The 18077-nt window shown below is 38.6% G+C and overlaps 1 protein-coding gene and 1 long non-coding RNA gene across 3 annotated transcripts in view; one reads left to right on the top strand and one right to left on the bottom strand.

Moving 5' to 3' along the window:
• Positions 1-18077, top strand: part of CPQ (carboxypeptidase Q) — a 502032-nt gene that overhangs the window by 423660 nt on the left and 60295 nt on the right. For both annotated transcript variants that reach the window (XM_030937692.1, XM_030937691.1), the window contains exon 7: positions 5327-5528. In XM_030937692.1, coding sequence (XP_030793552.1) covers positions 5327-5528 — 202 coding nt within the window. The remainder of the gene's footprint in view (positions 1-5326; positions 5529-18077) is intronic.
• LOC115899642 overlaps positions 1-18077 on the bottom strand; it is a 475756-nt gene that overhangs the window by 110059 nt on the left and 347620 nt on the right. The window lies entirely within an intron of this gene.

Raw genomic sequence — 18077 nt, forward strand, 5'->3', positions numbered from 1 at the left:
TTCAGCCTCTAGAAGTTGGTTTCTTCCTATACCCTATAAACAAGAGGATGAATATCTTATTATGTGTGCTAAAATGGGTTGGGTGAAATGAGCATTACTGTGCTCCCTGTCACTAGCTATAATCAGCTTTTCAAATCTACATTGAATATGTCCCCACACATAGCACACTAAGGAATAAAGATGTTTGTGACAACATATTCCTGAGAAGCAGCAGTTCTAACAGCCCAGTGACACAGCTATTCATTCCAGTTTCTTTGTGCAGAGACATTTTCCCAACTCCTTCACCATGTGCTAACAATTAGATAATGACTCCATCAATGTAGAGAAAAAGCAGTGTCATGAATGGTGGGTGGTTTGTTTTCTTAGTTCTTTATTGAAAACATATGGAGATGTTTATATATAAATAGAAAACAATAGAACGCTGCCGTCATGTAAGCAGCAACTAAAAAAGTTCTACACGAATAGAAATCAAGCATTTCTATACCTATGCCAGAATTCTGGTTTACTGATAGCTACACATCCTGTCTTCTTTGGCTTGAAAAGATGTTTTATTATTTTACTCTTTTTATTTCTAGTTGGAAGCAAATTGTGGAGCAGGAGATTTTTGTTTCTGTTTTCATTTCTTTCTTGGCTTAAACAAATTACTTTGTTAGCAGGAATAACTTCTGTCCAAGTATACCTTGTGTTACAATCATGAAAAAAAGTTTTTAATCTATGCATTTAACTAAGTCTTTGTATTTCTGAATTAAAAACAAGGACTTGTGGCCTGACAGAAGTGTCTTTCAGGAGACCCAGCAGTGGAGAGGTTGTGAGCACTGCTTAGGAGGTGGAAGGAATTCCTCTGGGCTGGAATTCTGGCTGCACCACTTAACTAGCGAGGTAACCGTGGGAAAGTTAGTCAACCTGACTAAACCTGTTCCTTCATCTGTGAGATGAGAAATATAAGAGCACTGATGGAATGATCGTGCACACTCATGGGATGAGCTGTAAGACGTTATACATAGTGTCTGGCTCGTAGGAAACATCGCAGAAATGCTGTCTACCATCGTTGTAATCAGCTAACAAAAGGGCTTATATTGGGACCATCCTTGAAAATCTGAGAAGTGTTGATGCTCAGTGCCAAGAACAGTAACAACAGTAATGCTACTGTTTACCAAGTGCTAGTTATGCCCTAGCCTTTACAATGTACTGTTTTGACAATTCCATGAGCTGGGTACCATTATCATCCCCATTACAGCTAAAAATGGGTTGATGTGAGGGTCAAACCTAGTCTGGATCATTCAGAAGCTCACACTCTTGATCTCTCCGCTAAAATGGCTGCCACACATATAGCCGAGGGCACCTTTGAAACCTTCTTTATTTACACTATTCTCTATGTTCCTGTCAACATCCTGTGACACTGCACAATGGCATTCACAAACTGTGAAGCCCCCTGTCCCTAGGACATCTGTACATTTGTAGTTAAAGAGGACCAGGAAGCACTTAATGAACACATTATTAGAAGCCCTAGTTTTCCATTCATGCAGCCACTTTTGCTTTGGTTTAAAGGCCTTTCTTTAAAGGTGCTTGAAGCTTCATATGGACAGGCTCATTATTCAAGCTTTTGTCCTAATCTACAGATGCAGAAGCCAAGGACCAAGGTAACATGACTTGGGGACAGAGGGAGAGGCCATTCACCCGCCTTGGAAGCCCAGTGTATCAGTTGCTGAGTCAGGAATACAACAGACTGAGCCCAAGGTCGTGTCCAACTCACCAGGCTGCTCATTAATGTTGGGTCTAACAGCCAAACTGCTAACTAGCTCCACTTTTTACGAACTTTTATTTTAAGTTCAGGGGTACATGTGCAGGTTTGTTACACAGGGAAACTTGCGTCATGAGAGTTTGTTTTACAGATTATTTTCTCTCCCAGGTATTAAGCCTAGTACCCATTATTTTTCCTTATCCTCTTCCTCCTTCCACTGTCCACCCTCTGGTAGGTCCCAGTGTGTGTTGTTTCCCTCTATCTGTCCATGTGTTCTCACCATTTAACTCCCACTTATAAGTGAGAACATGCGGTGTTTGGTTTTCCATTTCTGCTTTAGTTTGCAAGGATAATGGCCTCCATCTCCATCCACGTCCCAGCAAAGGACATGATCTCATTGTTTTTGTGGTTGCATAGTATTCCATGGTGTATATATACTACATTTCCTTTATCCAGTCTATCACGGATGGGCATTTAGGTTGACTCCATGTCTTTGCTATTGTGAATAGTGCTTCAGTGAACATACACATGCATGTGTCTTTATCATATAGAATGATTTCTATTCCCCCTTTACTGGTATATACACAGTAATGGAGTTGCTGGGTTGAATGGTAATTCTGTCTCTAGGTCTTTGAGGAGTCACCACACTGCTTTCCACGTGGTTGAACTAATTTACACTCCCATCAACATTGTATAAGTGTTCCCCTTTCTCCTCAGCCTCACCAGCATGTATTTTTTTAGTTTTTAATAATAGCCATTCCGACTGGTGTGATATGGTATCTCATTGTGGTTTTGATTTGCATTTCTCTAATGGTCAGTGATATTGAGCTTTTTTTCATATGCTTATTGGCCACATGTATGTCTTCTTCTGAGACGCCTCTGTTCATGTCACTTTTTAATGGGGTTGTTTTTCTCTTGTAAATTGTTAAGTTCCTTACAGATGCTGGATATTAGACCTTTGTCAGATGCATAGTTTGCAAAACTTTCTCCCATTCTGTAGGTTGTCTGTTTACTCTGTTGATAGTTTTCTTTGTAGTACAGAAACTCAATTAGGTTCCATCTGTCAATTTTTGCTTTTGTTGCGATTGCTTTTGGCATCTTTGTCATGAAATCTTTGCTAGTTCCTATGTCCAGAATGGTATGCCTAGGTTACCTTCTGGGTTTGTATAGTTTTGGGCTTCACATTTAAGTCCTTAATCAATCTTTAGTTGATTTTTGTATATGGTGTAGAGAAGGGGTCCAGTTTCAACTTCTGCGTATGGCTAGTCAGTTATCCCAGCATCCTTTATTAAATGGACGACCGTTTCCCCATTGCTTTTATTGTCAGCTTTGTCAAAGATCAAATACTTGCAGGTGTTCAGCCTTATTTCTGGGCTCTCTACTCTGTTCCATTGGTCTTTGTGTCTATTTTTTGTACCAGTACCATGCTGTTCTGGTTACCGTAATTCTGTAGTATAATTTCAAGTTGGGTAATGTGATGCCTCCAGCTTTGTTCTTTTTGCTTATGATTGCCTTGGCTATTTGGGCTATTTTGGGGTTCCATATGAATTTAAAATAGTTTTTTCTAGTTCCGTGAAGAATGTCATAGGTAGTATGATAGGAACAGCATTGAATCTGTAAATTGTTTTGGGCAGTATGGCCATTTTAATGATATTGATTCTTCCTATCATGTAGCTCCAATTTTAACCTACATAGTACATGATTAGAAGCACTTTGACTGATTTTCTTGTTGGAAGAATGGGATCTGCCTGCAATACGGAAACCCTCACAAACAAGATTGCTCAATTCTGTTTTCATTTGCAAGATATATTATGAACTTTCTTTTCTCCTTTTTGCAGGAGAGGGAAACAGTTTAGGGTTGTGGGTATGTATGCCATACAAGGGAAGAGGCTTAGGACTGCCAAATTACATGTCAATCTGCTGACTTACATCAATGTACTAGTTAAACGAGCCATGAATGTAAGACATTAATGCAAATATTTTGCATATCATTAACTCTAATGATGCTACCATAATGCAGTAACCTCAGCTTTCAGCTGAGGTGGCACTTTTTATTATAAATGCTTTGGGTCTTTCACTGAAAATCACCATGAAGACAAGTCCCTTAGACTTGTTCATATACAGAAATATGAACAGACTTCTGCATCGTTAACCTTCTCATCATTAACAATAACAAAAAGTGTTGGTGTCTCAGGGCCCTGCATTCAGTAAATGCCGGCAACATCTTTCTTTAGAACCTGTCACTGCTCTTGCCCTTGTAACTACAATACACTTCAAGAGCAAAAGGTTAGGCAATCATTGTAAAATGGAATCTGTTTTAGAAAAAAATGCTATGCAATCCCCAAATTGTTATGTAAGTGGAAAATTATTCTAAATGCAGAACAAGTATTGCTTACCCTTCAGTGCCGTGCTAGTGATGTAGCGTGGAGTCTTGGAAAGCAGGGAGTTTCAGAGCCAGCGCTACCATTTGCCAGCTGTATGACATTGAGCAAATCACTTGACCTCTCTGATTGTCAGATCCTTTCCTATAAAACAGCAACATTAATACTACTGCTTTGTCTATTTTATGAGTGGCCAAAGAACACCAAAGGAGATTGCAAATGTGAAAGCTCTCTGGATGCAATGTACAAATGTTGTTATTGATTTTTTACTAGGTGAGTAATGAGGAATGAGTAGCAGTGTTTGTCCAAGGATAGCTTGGGAATAAGTCAACCAAGGTGGCAGTTGGTAAGTCTTAAAGATGTGGATGGCTCCTGGGAAGTAGATGAGCTGGCCAGTTTGAAGGATCTTAAAGTTGCAAGTTTTAGGGCTGGGTAGCAATTTAACTGTGCAACCTGTCAAGAGCCTATTATATTCTAAGTTCGTGCTGTGACAATATTGGCTACATGAAATAACTGTGTGCTTTCTTACCAGACTTTATTTGGAAAGAGTTTATGAACTAGTGGCCTGGCAGAGTTGCCTGGAATTAGAGTGCTGTGGTTTTACACCAGGGAGAGCAGTGTTTCATGCCTTGTTCTATTACCTCCCTCCCTGAGGATTCAACAGATGGAACAACAACAAAATCAGAACCCCAAGACAAACCTGTCAGCTTGATGTCTTTAAGCTTTGGCAGAACTCACAATTAAGATAAGATAGAATATCTATTTAGAGGGAAGAGGTGCAAAGAAATAAGTTCACAGAGCATACCTTCTTTTTTCTGAGCATGGCTAATACTATCTGGAGATCCCTGCCACATAGGAGGAATTGTATACCGGAACACAGTGAACACTGAAGAAAATTAGTCAAAAGAATATTATTGCTGGTAGAAATAACTGAACATCTTTGATATGGGGCTTTATATTTCCCTTCATTATATTTTTTAATCCTTTCAAGCCAACTCTTGAGTTTGGCAAATCCTAGGCTGAGTAATTGTGCATCTCAGAATGGTTAGATAATATGCAGACCAGACCCTAAGTCAGGCACAGCAACATGTGTTTTGGCACAGCCGTGAAGAGGTAAAGTATTTGGTAATTGTTGTTTGATAGTTCCCAAGGAGAAAACACAGAAGCAACAGATACAAACCAAACAACTTTCTCTTGTGTTTAGGTAAATATTTCCAACTACAGCCTAGTGATGGAGTCTGACACGGGAACCTTCTTACCCACTGGGCTGCAATTCACTGGCAGTGAAAAGGCCAGGGCCATCATGGAGGAGGTTATGAGCCTGCTGCAGCCCCTCAATATCACTCATGTCCTGAGCCATGGAGAAGGGACAGACATCAACTTTTGGATCCAAGCTGGAGTGCCTGGTAAGACCAAAAGATGAAGTTATGTTCCTTATATGTTACCAACAATTTAAAATAAAATTTCTACTTTAATAGAGCACAAGGAATACTGGTAGGCCAGGTTGTGCATGGAAACCTTAAGCTTTTGTTCAAGGTATAATCCAGTGATTTCCAAAACTGGGATGATAGTCCTCACCTTGTATTTGTTTACCCATCTGTATCCCTCTACTCTTTCTAAATTATAAACTCCTCACTCCCAGAGATTCTGATTTAGTCATTCTGGAATTGGGCCTAAAAATCCATTGTTTTGTTTTGTTTTTTAAGGAGGTATCTTTGGTAATTATAGCACAAATGATCTCATAACCAAAATTTGAGAAATAGAGTAGAAGGCAAATATTACTACTAATATCCTTCTAGTTCTAGTCCTGTGCTAGAAAAACTTCCCTGATCCAAATAATTCCCTATTAAAACACTGTGGTATCTGAAATTTTACCATTAGAGATGGATTCCTTGAGGGTGGGGTACTTCCTTTTAATCATATTTTATCTTAATGCAAAAACTCCTGTGCAAGAGGTTGAGCATAAGCTAATTTATCCTGGTCAGTGATTTATCATGTGAATATCCCGAAGAGAAGTCCTAAGTCCCTGGAGTCACGGATAAAATTATGAAATGGGAGTGGACATGAGGAGGTTACTTACAGGAATACAAGCTGGAACTGTCTTTTTTTTTTTTTTTTTTTTTTTTTTTGAGATAAGGTCTCACTCTGTCACCTGGCCTGGGGTGCAGTGACACGATCACAGCTCGCGGCAACCTCCGCCTCCAGGCCTCAAGCAATCTTCCTGTCTCAGCCTCCCAAGTAGCTGGGACTATGAGTGTGCACCACCATACCTGGCTAACTTTTGTATTTTTTATAGAGACAGAGTTTCTCCATGTTGCCCAGGCTGGTCTCCCAACTCCTGGGTTCAAGTGATCTGCCTGCCTTGGCCTCCCAAAGTGCTGGGATTACAGGCAGAAGCCAGTGCGCCTGGCCTCTAGAACAGTCTTAAAGAAGACAAATTTATACTACTTCATGAAGTTACCTAAGCCTGGCCATTGAAAAAGGTTATTGATTTTGAGTGTTTGTGACTCAAGGTTTCTCCCTCAACACCATTATATCCATAATCCAAAAAAGTTAAAGGATCCATCTGCAAATTGTTCTGTATTTGTACTATACAAATAGGAAGCCCAAACTTTGAACAGTTTTAACATTGCTATATTCAGAACTATTTCTGTGGCTACAAACATTTCAGAGGTACTAAAACAGTGTCTCTGGACCTACTCCACTCCAGATTTTTTTTTCCAGGCTGCAAAGTAGATTTTACCAATAGTTACATACTACATAGATTTAAGATTTTTAAAAAGCTTATTCTTGCAATACTGCAGATTTTTAAGGCATATTTTAAGTTTTAAGGTTTATAATAATCTTTCATAACTAAAAATAAAAGGAGCTTTTCTTTATTCTAATACAAAGACCAAAATTCTTTCCCTTTGTTCTTTGTTCTGTGTATATGTTAACGTATTTTGAAATTTCTTAAAGCAACATTTCCATTTACAATGCTGTACTTCTCCGGACAGATCCAATACTATCTACATATGTGTCATTGATAAACGTGATCTAAGTGTAGGGGAGAGAGTCTGCCCTTTAAGTTATATAGAATCATTTGTATGAAATTCTAGATTTTTCCTGATTCTGAAATATTTCAACAGGAACTTCTTAAAAACTGAGAAACCCTGAATAAGCTGCTGTGTGGTAGCTGTGAGGAAAAGACTGATAGACTGTGGGTGAATGAGAGTGCAGACTGGGGGTGCCAAAAGGTGAGGTGAGGAGCTGAAACCTAAGACAGAATTGGGAACAAAAACTTGTCCCTCCCCATCCCAGGTATTTCTTATTTGTTGTATTTGATCACTGAGACTTGGCTCTAGCTTTATTCCTTCACATGTACATGTTGCATAAGAATGGTTCTGTTTGGAGTGATCAGGTTAATTTGATTCTTTTCACCTAAAATAAGAAAGCGTTTTCTGTCTCTGCCATGGTAAGGTGAGGTAAGATTTGATTTCTATCTAACAGAATGGAGTGGGGAGACTGAGCCCATTATAGTTGCATAAGAATTAACAAGAGGCCGGGTGTGGTGGCTCATGCCTGTAATCTCAGCACTTTGGGAGGCCGAGGTGGGTAAATCACTTGAGGTCAGGGGTTCGAGACCAGCCTGACCAACATGGTGAAACCCCGTCTCTACTAAAAAAATACAGAATTAGCCGGGTGTGGTGGTGCAAGCCCATAATCCCAGCTAACTGGGAGGCTGAGACAGGAGAATCGCTTGAACCCAGGAGGCGGAGGTTGCAGTGAGCCGAGATCATGCCAATGCACTCCAGCCTGGGCAACAAGAGTGAAACTCCATCTCAAAACAAACAAACAAAAAAGAATTAATAAGAGTTAAAATGTATTGAACTACTAATATGTAAGAAGTACTCAGGCTTTTTGCAGATACTGTTTTATCCATACAACCATCCTATGAAGGAGATACAATTATCATTATCCCTATTTTGCAGATGAAGAAAGACTCATAAGGGTTAAGTGACTCGCCCAAGACTATACCGCCCTTAGGGCAGAAGTCACCCTGAGAACAGGCCATTTTGGCTTCAAGGCTGGTGGCCCTTTTCTCACAATATGCAACAACACTGAGGAGTCTGGAATGCTGAGAAGTCTCCAAATCTCTGGCAGTGTCTAAAGTGTTTATCTTACTCAGCTCTTGCTTATGCAAAGGATTTCAGTCCATTCCTGCTCCACAGTGATTTACCCCTGAGAGAAAGGAGTTTGTTATTGTAAATAACTACTTGTATCTTCTCACATTCTTTGTTCTACTCCCTTCTTTACCTCTGAAAGATCAGAAAGGTTTGCATAAAGTCAGTAGCTCATTTAGATGACTATAAATGTTTCCTGGAATTCTGTTTTATTTCCTTTAGACCATTATAAGAGAGAACTAAATTACTGCTGTCTTCCTTTTATTACTTTGAGTTATCCTTTGATATTTCAAATTTGGGCTATTCCTGGAAGAAACAATGGTACTACTTATAACTCCTGTTACCTATTGAAAATTTCAGGAACTTCACTGTGCGCAGTGGCTTACCCCTGTAATCCTAGCACTTTGAGAGGCTGCAAGGTGGGAGAATTGCTTGAGGCTAGGAGTTTAAGACCAGCCTGGGCAACACAGAAAGACCCCTATCTGTGAAAAAAAAAAAAAAAAAACTCTGATTCTAAAAAGAAAAAAAAAAGAAAGAAAAGGATGAAGAACCATACTTGGATTCTAAAAGAATCTTTTTTCTAAAAGATGAAGATGAATTTGTCTGAAAAAGAAAAAAGAAAGTAAAAATATATCAGTTGTGTACCCTATATTTGTGAAGGCCTGATAAATTATAACTTAAAGCTAAGGGTAGGATTCTAAATACTAATTAAGTTATCATTTAAATAACTGCTCACCTAACTTCTAAAAAATTAATGATAAATAATATTTCTAAACTCCATCCTTTTTTCTTTCATTGATTCAATAAACATTTATTGAGTCCCTACCATGTTCTAGGCCTATTAAATTTCTATAATTTGAGGTGACTGTATGATGACTAGGCCCCAATGTCCCATGTATACTATTTACCAAAATACTGATAGAATTAAATATGTATCACACAGATATAATTAAAATTCAACATTGTTTTCATTAATTATAGAAGACAAAAGGATCAATTTATAATATGGTCATCTTTGGGAGACAAAAGATGATATCTTTTACCCATCTAGATGATATCTATAATGGACAGAATAACTGTCAACATAAATATAAGGCTTTGGAGGGAAAAAGATTTTCTTTAAAAAGCATCTTGGATGTACTTTCTGCATAAACCTTTGTTCTAGATCTTCAGATTCCAGCCTTCTCCCATGTCCATCTCCTTCCATATTCCTATTCTTTCCCTCCAAATCCTCAATCCTCTTTAAGGCTCATTCTGTATTCATTAGTGTTCGTAAATCCCTCCTGAGTCCGTAGTGCTCTATTGCTTTTCCAAATTTCTAATGCGCTTCAAGACTCTGTCCCACAACCTGGAGTATGAATTACAAACTGTGATATTATTCTTGGAACATTAGGGGTTTATGTGCATCCTGCTGCCTATACGCAGTGATCAGTCCTTTGAGGTTAAGGTCAATCATTTCTAATTCTTTGCCTATTCCATAGCTGTCGGTTTAATTTTGGGAAACATTTAAATTCTTATAACTCTGACTTAGCAGAAACAAAAACATTGAAATAATTATTGTCTAGACAAGCTTTTAGATACTTCAGTTTAAGAATGTGAAGAAAATAAAGAATACTAAGAAAAGAGCCAAAAAAGTATAAAAAATATTGGGAGAATGATATAAATTGGGAAGCCTAGAGCAATAAGGATTATTTCTCTTAAAGGAGCAAAGACTAAGAGAAGATATATCTTTCAATACGTTAGTGATTCGCACACATAAAATGGTGAATTGCTATTCCCTGACAATTTGAAAGATAATACAAGAAATGACTTAAAGTGACCTAAGAGGGATTTTAGCTAGTCTCTATTCACTCTAGATAATAGAGAGGCTTTAAATCTTAAGTTTTTGCCTGATTCTCCAATTCTGAGCTCCAGGTTAGGATGAAAGGAGTCTATTTCATTCTGAGTATGTCACCAATGAGGTGTAATCCATGGTTCTTATATGTCCCTAAGTGCATCCTTCTTGAATATATTTCTTCTTTAGAAACTCTTTCACAAAATATACATTAATGAAAAAAATTAAATACCCTCTTACTGTGACCTGAGAGAATGAGCCCACTCTTACTCTATATCTTCCGAGAAGAGTTTACTCCTCTGCTTCAGAACCTGACATTCAGCTTTTTGTTGTTGTTTTTAGTGTGGTGGCTTGTGGTAGACGGTATATTGGAAGGAGTTAGAGGACTTGAGTATGTATTCTGGCTTCAAAACTTCTAACTATATAGGCAAACGATGTAATTTTTCTAAGCCTCATTTATTTGTTATTAAGCATCCTTATTAATCAACTATTGTATGGTACTGGAGAATCAGTAGTAAAAATAAAAACAGATAAGATTCATACATACCCTCACAGACAACACAGACTAGTAATGATACTTGGTTATTTCATCTGCAAAATAGGTCTGGTAACCTATGAGTCATTATTTCTACCAAGCCTCCACTTGTGTTCTCCTCCTCCTCTGTCCCCTATCTCATTAGCAGGCACCATAATCCAGAAACCTCAAAAGCACCCAGGACATAAAGCCAAACATTTACAAGTCCTGTTTACTCCAAATCCCTCCTATTTCTTAAACCCATTCCCTCCTCTCCACCCCTACAGACCTTGTCTCACCAAAACTCACTGATTCCTACAGCAGCCTCTTAGTAATGTCCCAACCTGTATTTTTAATCCTCTTTCACCTAATTGGCTCACTGCTTCCAGAGTGAACTTTCTAAAGTGAAAATCAGTATATCAACCTGGATGCTTTTGGCTGCAAAATAAAACAGAAGACCCAGTCGGAATGGCAGTAAGGGGATAATGGTTTTAAATTCGCTTAAAAAGAACTTTGCAGCAGGTGTTACAGAGTGCATAATTTGGCCATTCGTCCACATCAGGGACCTTGGTTCTTTACATCTTTCCATGTTGCCATTCTCAGCATGTAGAGTTTTGTCAGGCCTGTCCCTTTGTGGTCCCAGGATGACTGCAGTTGCTCTAAGCAGCACATTCTCATACATTGTGCAGTAGTGGAAGAGAGAATGTCTGTAACAGATATCCCTTTTGAAGAGTGAGGAAATGTTTTCTAGAAGCCCTAAAACAAGTTTCTTAAACTCCGTATTATTGGCCAAAATTGTGATGTATGTCTGTGGCTAAATCATGCAGTGGCGATAGAAAGTGAAATTACCTAGATTGGCTTATACTGATCAAATTTTACTTCCTAGGCATAGGGTGGGGCCCAGTATTCACTGAAAAACAACTTCCTGAGAAGCTGTTTGAGAAAAATTGGTATTCTTTAGGGAAAAGATGACGATGTCTATTGGGTAAATAATTAAAAGTAGCTGCAATATTTGATCGTCTCTACTCCTTGCTTCCAATCCTCCAGCGTCTCCCTGCTGTCTCCAGAGTGTTATGTATGACTAAAGTGCTCACCAAGTATTGCACTCAAGGCCCAAAATGTCAGAAATTGCCTCTGAATAACTTATGTAGTCAAACACCACCTGTTCCTCAATAACCTATGGAAACAAACAAATGAAAATGGTAATTGTAAAAAAAGAAATCAAGGGCATCCAAATCAGTACAGAGGAAGTGAAACTGTCGCTGTTTCCTGATGATATGACCATATACCTAGAAAACCCTAAAGACTCCTCCAGTCCTTTCTATCCATCTCTCAGTCATACAAGTCTAAATGAAATTCCGGGCACACCTGCTGCTCTCATACTTCCTTGCCACTGGACCTGCCCTGTTCTGTCTTTTTCACCAGTTAATTTCCACTCGCTCATGATGCAGCTCCTTGTTCTCCTCCTTCTCAAGCCTTCTGCAATGTGCTGCAGTCTGAGTAAATGTCCCCTGGGTATGCTCCTGCAATGCCCTGTGTTCACGTCTCCTCTTAGTACTTACCTTGTTCTCCTAATTGTGATCAGTTGTGAATTCCTCAGAATTCTCAGTGCCTACAACTGCCTGGCCCTCGACAAAATGTCCACGACTCAAATGCTGAATAAGCGGGATCCATGTTTGTAGGAAGAGTAAGATAATGCCAATGAGGTTTATTAATTGTAATGTGAGATACAACTGTAAGTTATGATTACTTTGGTACTAACGTCACTCATTGAGCTGTCCTCTTTCTTTGCATATTGTGTTGTTTTAAAAATCATATTTTAATTTATTTCATATTTTCTATAATAGTTCAGACCCCACGGTGAAGTACCAAATACACAGATTACTCAGAATTTAACGTATTTTCCATCTTGCTTATTTCTGCCCAATACCTCATATGGCATTAAGCAGAACTAAACTTTCCATTTCTACATTTCCAAAGGCCTTTCCTCTAAAATGTTCTATGAAAGGAAACATCAGAACACAAGTAGGAATGGTACTGTAAAGTAAATTGAAGGTTCAGCCTCTGGATCCAGGACTCCTGCGTTTTCCAGTCACCAGGTAGAATAGTGCAGCCCAGCAGTTCTATGTCCCCTGTTGTCCCTAATTAAAGGGTGCCTCCCTTATGGTGAAAACACTCTGTGCAGTGATGTTTGAAGGCATTGATGCTCCATGGTAAGCAGACTTCGCCCTACTGGGAACATGAAAAGGAACGTCTCTGATTTGTGGCTGTAGCCCTCAAGCCCTCATTTAAATAGCCAGGGCAGTTTCATTCAATCGGCAAGCATGTGCTGAGTGCCTACTCTAAACCAAGCGCTGTTTAGACACCGAGGATAGAGAATGAAAAAGAATCACCAGGTCTCTGCTCTTGTGGAGTTTACATTGTGATGGAGGGGTGGGACATTGGGAGGATACAGACTATGACAAAGAAATAGATTAAGAATACAGAAAAACATTAGACATTGATAATGGCTATACAGAGAATTATAGTAGGTGGTTATCTCTTACCTCTTTAATTCAGGTGAGTCAGAGCTCTTGCTATTCACTGACTGCTATTTGTTAGACAGCTGTGTATGACATCCTCATCAATATTGAGTTCCTGGAAATTGTTCATCAGAACGGCTTATAAGCTTCTTCTGCTCTTCCCCCATGCAGTAGATCTGCTTCAGCTCAAACAAAAACCACTGGGTATCTTGCCCAAAGCAGACCTGGCTCATGCCTTCTAGGATAATTACCAAGTAGGAGAAGAGCAAATTGTTATACCATTGGGCAGTCAGTCATGCACTGCTTTATGAAGTCTCCTCTATTGTGCCTTGAACAGTTTTTTAAAGCACACACTTTAACTTTAAAGTTAATAGGCTTTGTACTCTATCTTCTTAACTGGATTGAGGATGAAGAGACTATTTTCTTCTTGTTTATATACCCACGACAACCATTATTACTTGGCACATAAAATGTATCCAGTAAATGTTTACTGATTAGATGTATTGATTTAAAGATGAAAATAAGCAAAGGAACAATAAAAGGAAGTTTTTGGTATAGTACCAAGATAAATAAGACATGCAGAATAACTGCCGGGGCTCACAGGTCGGAAGACAGGAAAGACCTGGAAGAGAGGAGCTTGAGCTGGACATTGAAAGATATGTAGTGTCAGAATGGACAGGACAGGCACGGTAGCCGACGCCTGTAATCCCAGGATTTTGGGAGGTCAAGGTGGGCAGATCACCTGAGGTCAGGAGTTCAAGACCAGCATGACCAACAAGGTGAAACCCCCTCTCTACTAAAAATACAAAATTAGCCAGATGTAGTGGTGGGTGCCTGTAATCCCAGCTACTCGGGAGGCTGAAGCAGGAGAATCGCTTGAACCCTGGAGGCAGAGGTTGCAGTGAGCCAAGATTGCGCTACTGCACTCCAGCCTGGGCGACAAGAGTGAGAGTGAGATTCTGTCTCAAAAAAAAAAAAAAAAAGGACAGAAGAGGGTAGAGAAGGACATTCCTGATGAGATAATAATATGAACAAGGCAGGTGTCCCAGTGGGGCCAGAAAGGAAAGTGATGCCACTTTTCTAATTCATCTTGCAGGGCAGTGGGCGATGAGAATAGGTGAGTACCTCTGGGCCAGATGAAAAAGAGTCATAAATATCAGGTGAAAACTCTCATAGCTGATGCGAAGTTACCAGAACACTTTATAAGGAGAGGGATTAATAAAAGCAGTGTTTTAGGATATAAATCCCTAAAGCTCGTGCCTGGAGCATCCAGGTCACACTCAAGTAGAAGGCTCAAAGTGAGAACACTTAAAGGGAACCCAGGAGCTTGAGGAGGTAGCATACGGTTCAAAACAATTGCTTTAGAAAATCAGATAATGATATTGCTCCATTTTATGTACGACAATGACCCATAAAACGCTATTACTTAGGCCGGGCGCGGTGGCTCAAGCCTGTAATCCCAGCACTTTGGGAGGCCGAGATGGGCGGATCATGAGGACAGGAGATGGAGGCCATCCTGGCTAACATGGTGAAACCCCATCTCTACTAAAAAATACAAAAAACTAGCTGGGCGAGGTGGCGGGCTCCTGTAGTCCCAGCTACTTGGGAGGCTGAGGCAGGAGAATGGCATAAACCCGGGAGGCAGAGCTTGCAGTGAGCTGAGATCCGGCCACTGCACTCCAGCCTGGGTGACAGAGCGAGACTCCGTCTCAAAAAAAAAAAAAAAAAAAAAAAAAAACACTATTACTTAAGTCTCTGTACCATTTCCCATGCCTTCTAATGACACAGCCTAGAAGTTTTCCTTCTCTATCTTCCCCTTTTGGGGTCTCAAGATGAGCTCTTCTGAGTTCCCCTTCTTATTCATTGGACTTTCCATCAGTTTCACTTTACCAGTTCTCAAATTTGTTTCTTATGTTACACTTTGATCAATGTATGTAAATTAGATAGTGTATGTAAATTATGGAGGATACAAAAATGAGATATGGCCCCTTCTCTCCTGGAGCTCACAATTGAAAACTGATTTTGTTTAGCTTAATAATAATGAAGATAAGAATAAAGACTTCATCATAGAAAACTAAATAAAGCTACATTAAAATTTCTAAGAAAAATATCTAAAATTACTTGAAAGTCAGTGGAGTATAAGGAACAAGGATTTCAAAATATGTTTGCTCCTTGTCAGCCATGTAAGGTTTTTCTCTCCCTGCTTTAAATAATTAGGGAATGTAGAACTTATTTTGACATGTTTTAATATATCAAGTGATTTTAGTATGTGATTTTTAAAAATACTATTACCGAAACTTCCAAACATATACAAAAGTAAAATAATATAATGAACCCCCATACACCCACCACTCAGCTTAAGGAGTTTTTCACTCACAGTCAGTCCTATTTCGGCTACACCCCAGCTACTCTCCTACAACCAGTTTATTTTGAAGCAGATCTCCAAAATCACATCATTTCATTTATAAATATTTTAATTTGTATTTCTAAAAGGTAAGGACTCGTTTTGTTTTTGTTTTTGTTTTTTGTTTTATTTTGTTTTGTTTTGTTTTTTTGAGATAGAGAGTTGCTCTGTCACCCAGGCTGGAGTGCAGTGGTGCAATCTTGGCTCATTGCAACCTCCACCTCCCAGGTTCAAGTGATCCTCCTGCCTCAGCCTCCTGAGTACCTGGGATTACAGGTGCGTGCCATCATGCTAGGCTAATTTTTGTATTTTTAGTAGAGATGGGGTTTTACCATGTTGGTCAGGCTGGTCTTGAACTCCTGACATCAGGTGATCTGCCTGCCTTGGTCTCCCAAAGTGCTGGGATTATAGGCATGAGCCACTGAGCCCAGCGAAGGACTCATTTTTATTTATATAACTATAATACTATTATTCTACCTAAAATATTTCACAGTGATTTCTTAATATAATATCTAATATATGGCCAGTTTTCAAATATTCCCAATTGTCTTCATACTTCTTTAAAAATAGTTTTGTAATGTAAACCAGGATTCCAATAAGGTTCAAACAATGCAGTTGGCTGATACATCCCAAGTTTCTTGTAATCCATAGGTTCTACTTCCATCTTTTTTCTTCTTATCACTTATATGTTACAGATGCCAAGTATTTGTCCTGACTCCATTTCCACAGCATCATTTGTCATGTTCCCCTATCCCTTGTATATCCTGTGAATTGAGTTAAATCTAGAGGCTGGCCCTGATTTAAGTTTGATTTTTTAGGCAGGGGAGAGGGAGTGGGCTAAAATGCTTTCTAAATGTTGCTGCTTGTTTTCATTAGGAATAATGTCTAATTATCTCCTTTTTTATGACATTAGCAGCCTAGATACATTAAGTTGACCCTTGAACAACAGGGAGTTTAGGGGTGCTGAGCCCTGTGCACAAAAATCTGCATATAACTTTTGACTCCCCAAAAACTTAATTACTAATAGCCTACTGTTGATCAGAAGTCTTTATGATAACATGGTCAATTAATACATATTTTGTAAATGTATTATATACTGTATTCTTATAATAAAGTAAGCTAGAGAAGAGAAAACTGTTAAGAAAAGCATAAGGAAGAGATACATTTATAGTACTGTACTCTATTGGTCGATACCATCTGTTTACAAGATGAATTTTCTGAAATGGCAACCACAGTGGCACACCTCAATCTGTGGTACGTATCAAGTAATTCAACTTTTTCTTGTAAAGTCACGACTTTTCTCTGCTTCTTGGGAGCACTTCTAACATCACTAGTTGTGCATTGTATGAGTCCTATGGTGTTAGTCAAAGTCTACAGTATTACACTAAATGTGATGAAAAGTTATGTGAGAGCCATGAGATATCACTTTTTCCTGTGATATGCAATTTACTGGAGAGATGAACTGCTCACATAGAGGTGATTAGAGTCTGCAGCATTTTTCCAGATACTGGTAACACTTGAGCTCACCACAATAGCAACAGGAGGTAGCTATGAAATTACTACAATAGTACAGAATGTACTACAGATAATGTTCTGCAGTTATGATTTAATACTGCATCTTTATATTTGTTTACATTTCTCTCATCTGCAAAGGGAGCCATGTACAATCTGTGTTTATGTGCATATGTTTTGACACATTTTAACTTTTTACAATAGATCTGTGTATACTTTATGGTAGTAAATGCTAAAATAAACTAGCATCCACATATATTTATGCATTCATAACATACCTAACTTTTTCTTAATTATTTTGATATTTCCAGATTATGTGGTTCATTGTAGAATTTTTTTAAATTGTCACAAATCTCCAAAAAATTTATGGAAAAAAATATTTGTAAAAGTGGATCCACACAATTAAAACTCATGTTGTTCAAGGGCCAGCTAGATTTAATTTCAGTATATTCTGAATGGTATAGTCTAATCATATCATTCCTTCTTTATTAATTTAAATAAATCTACACAAACAGAACTTTCCCCTTATCAGCTATTCAGTTACCCTGAGATACTTTTGTATAAGAAGGTAGGATAAATGCCTCATTCTATTTACCTATTTTTAAACCAATCAGTTTGTTTACTAGTATCACCTAAAGACAATTGATTTATTTTTAGTGTCATTATTAACTGATGGATTTAAAAATATTTGATGTGTTTCATTCCATTGTAGTAGCTATTTTATTGATGCTCAAATTATCCCATCTTTGGCCAACTGAAACCTCTTTAAGCGAGTTCTGAGTCCTTTTGACATGACCCTCATAGTTGTTGACAGCATCCTGGTTTTTGGATAGGACAAATTGTTTCAGACCATCTTGTACATGTCCTGCCCTAGATCTGAAATCAGCTATCTCTTCAAAGAATCCAATTTATTTTCCTAGGTCATAGTATTTAGAGGCCACAGTCTGAGCAGTAAGTATGTGAGTTGCTACTGGATTGTTCATTGTTTCTAGGTCTTTTGAGCATA

This window comes from Rhinopithecus roxellana, chromosome 9 (assembly GCF_007565055.1).
Source record: "Rhinopithecus roxellana isolate Shanxi Qingling chromosome 9, ASM756505v1, whole genome shotgun sequence".
In the NCBI taxonomy this organism is placed as follows: domain Eukaryota; kingdom Metazoa; phylum Chordata; class Mammalia; order Primates; family Cercopithecidae; genus Rhinopithecus; species Rhinopithecus roxellana.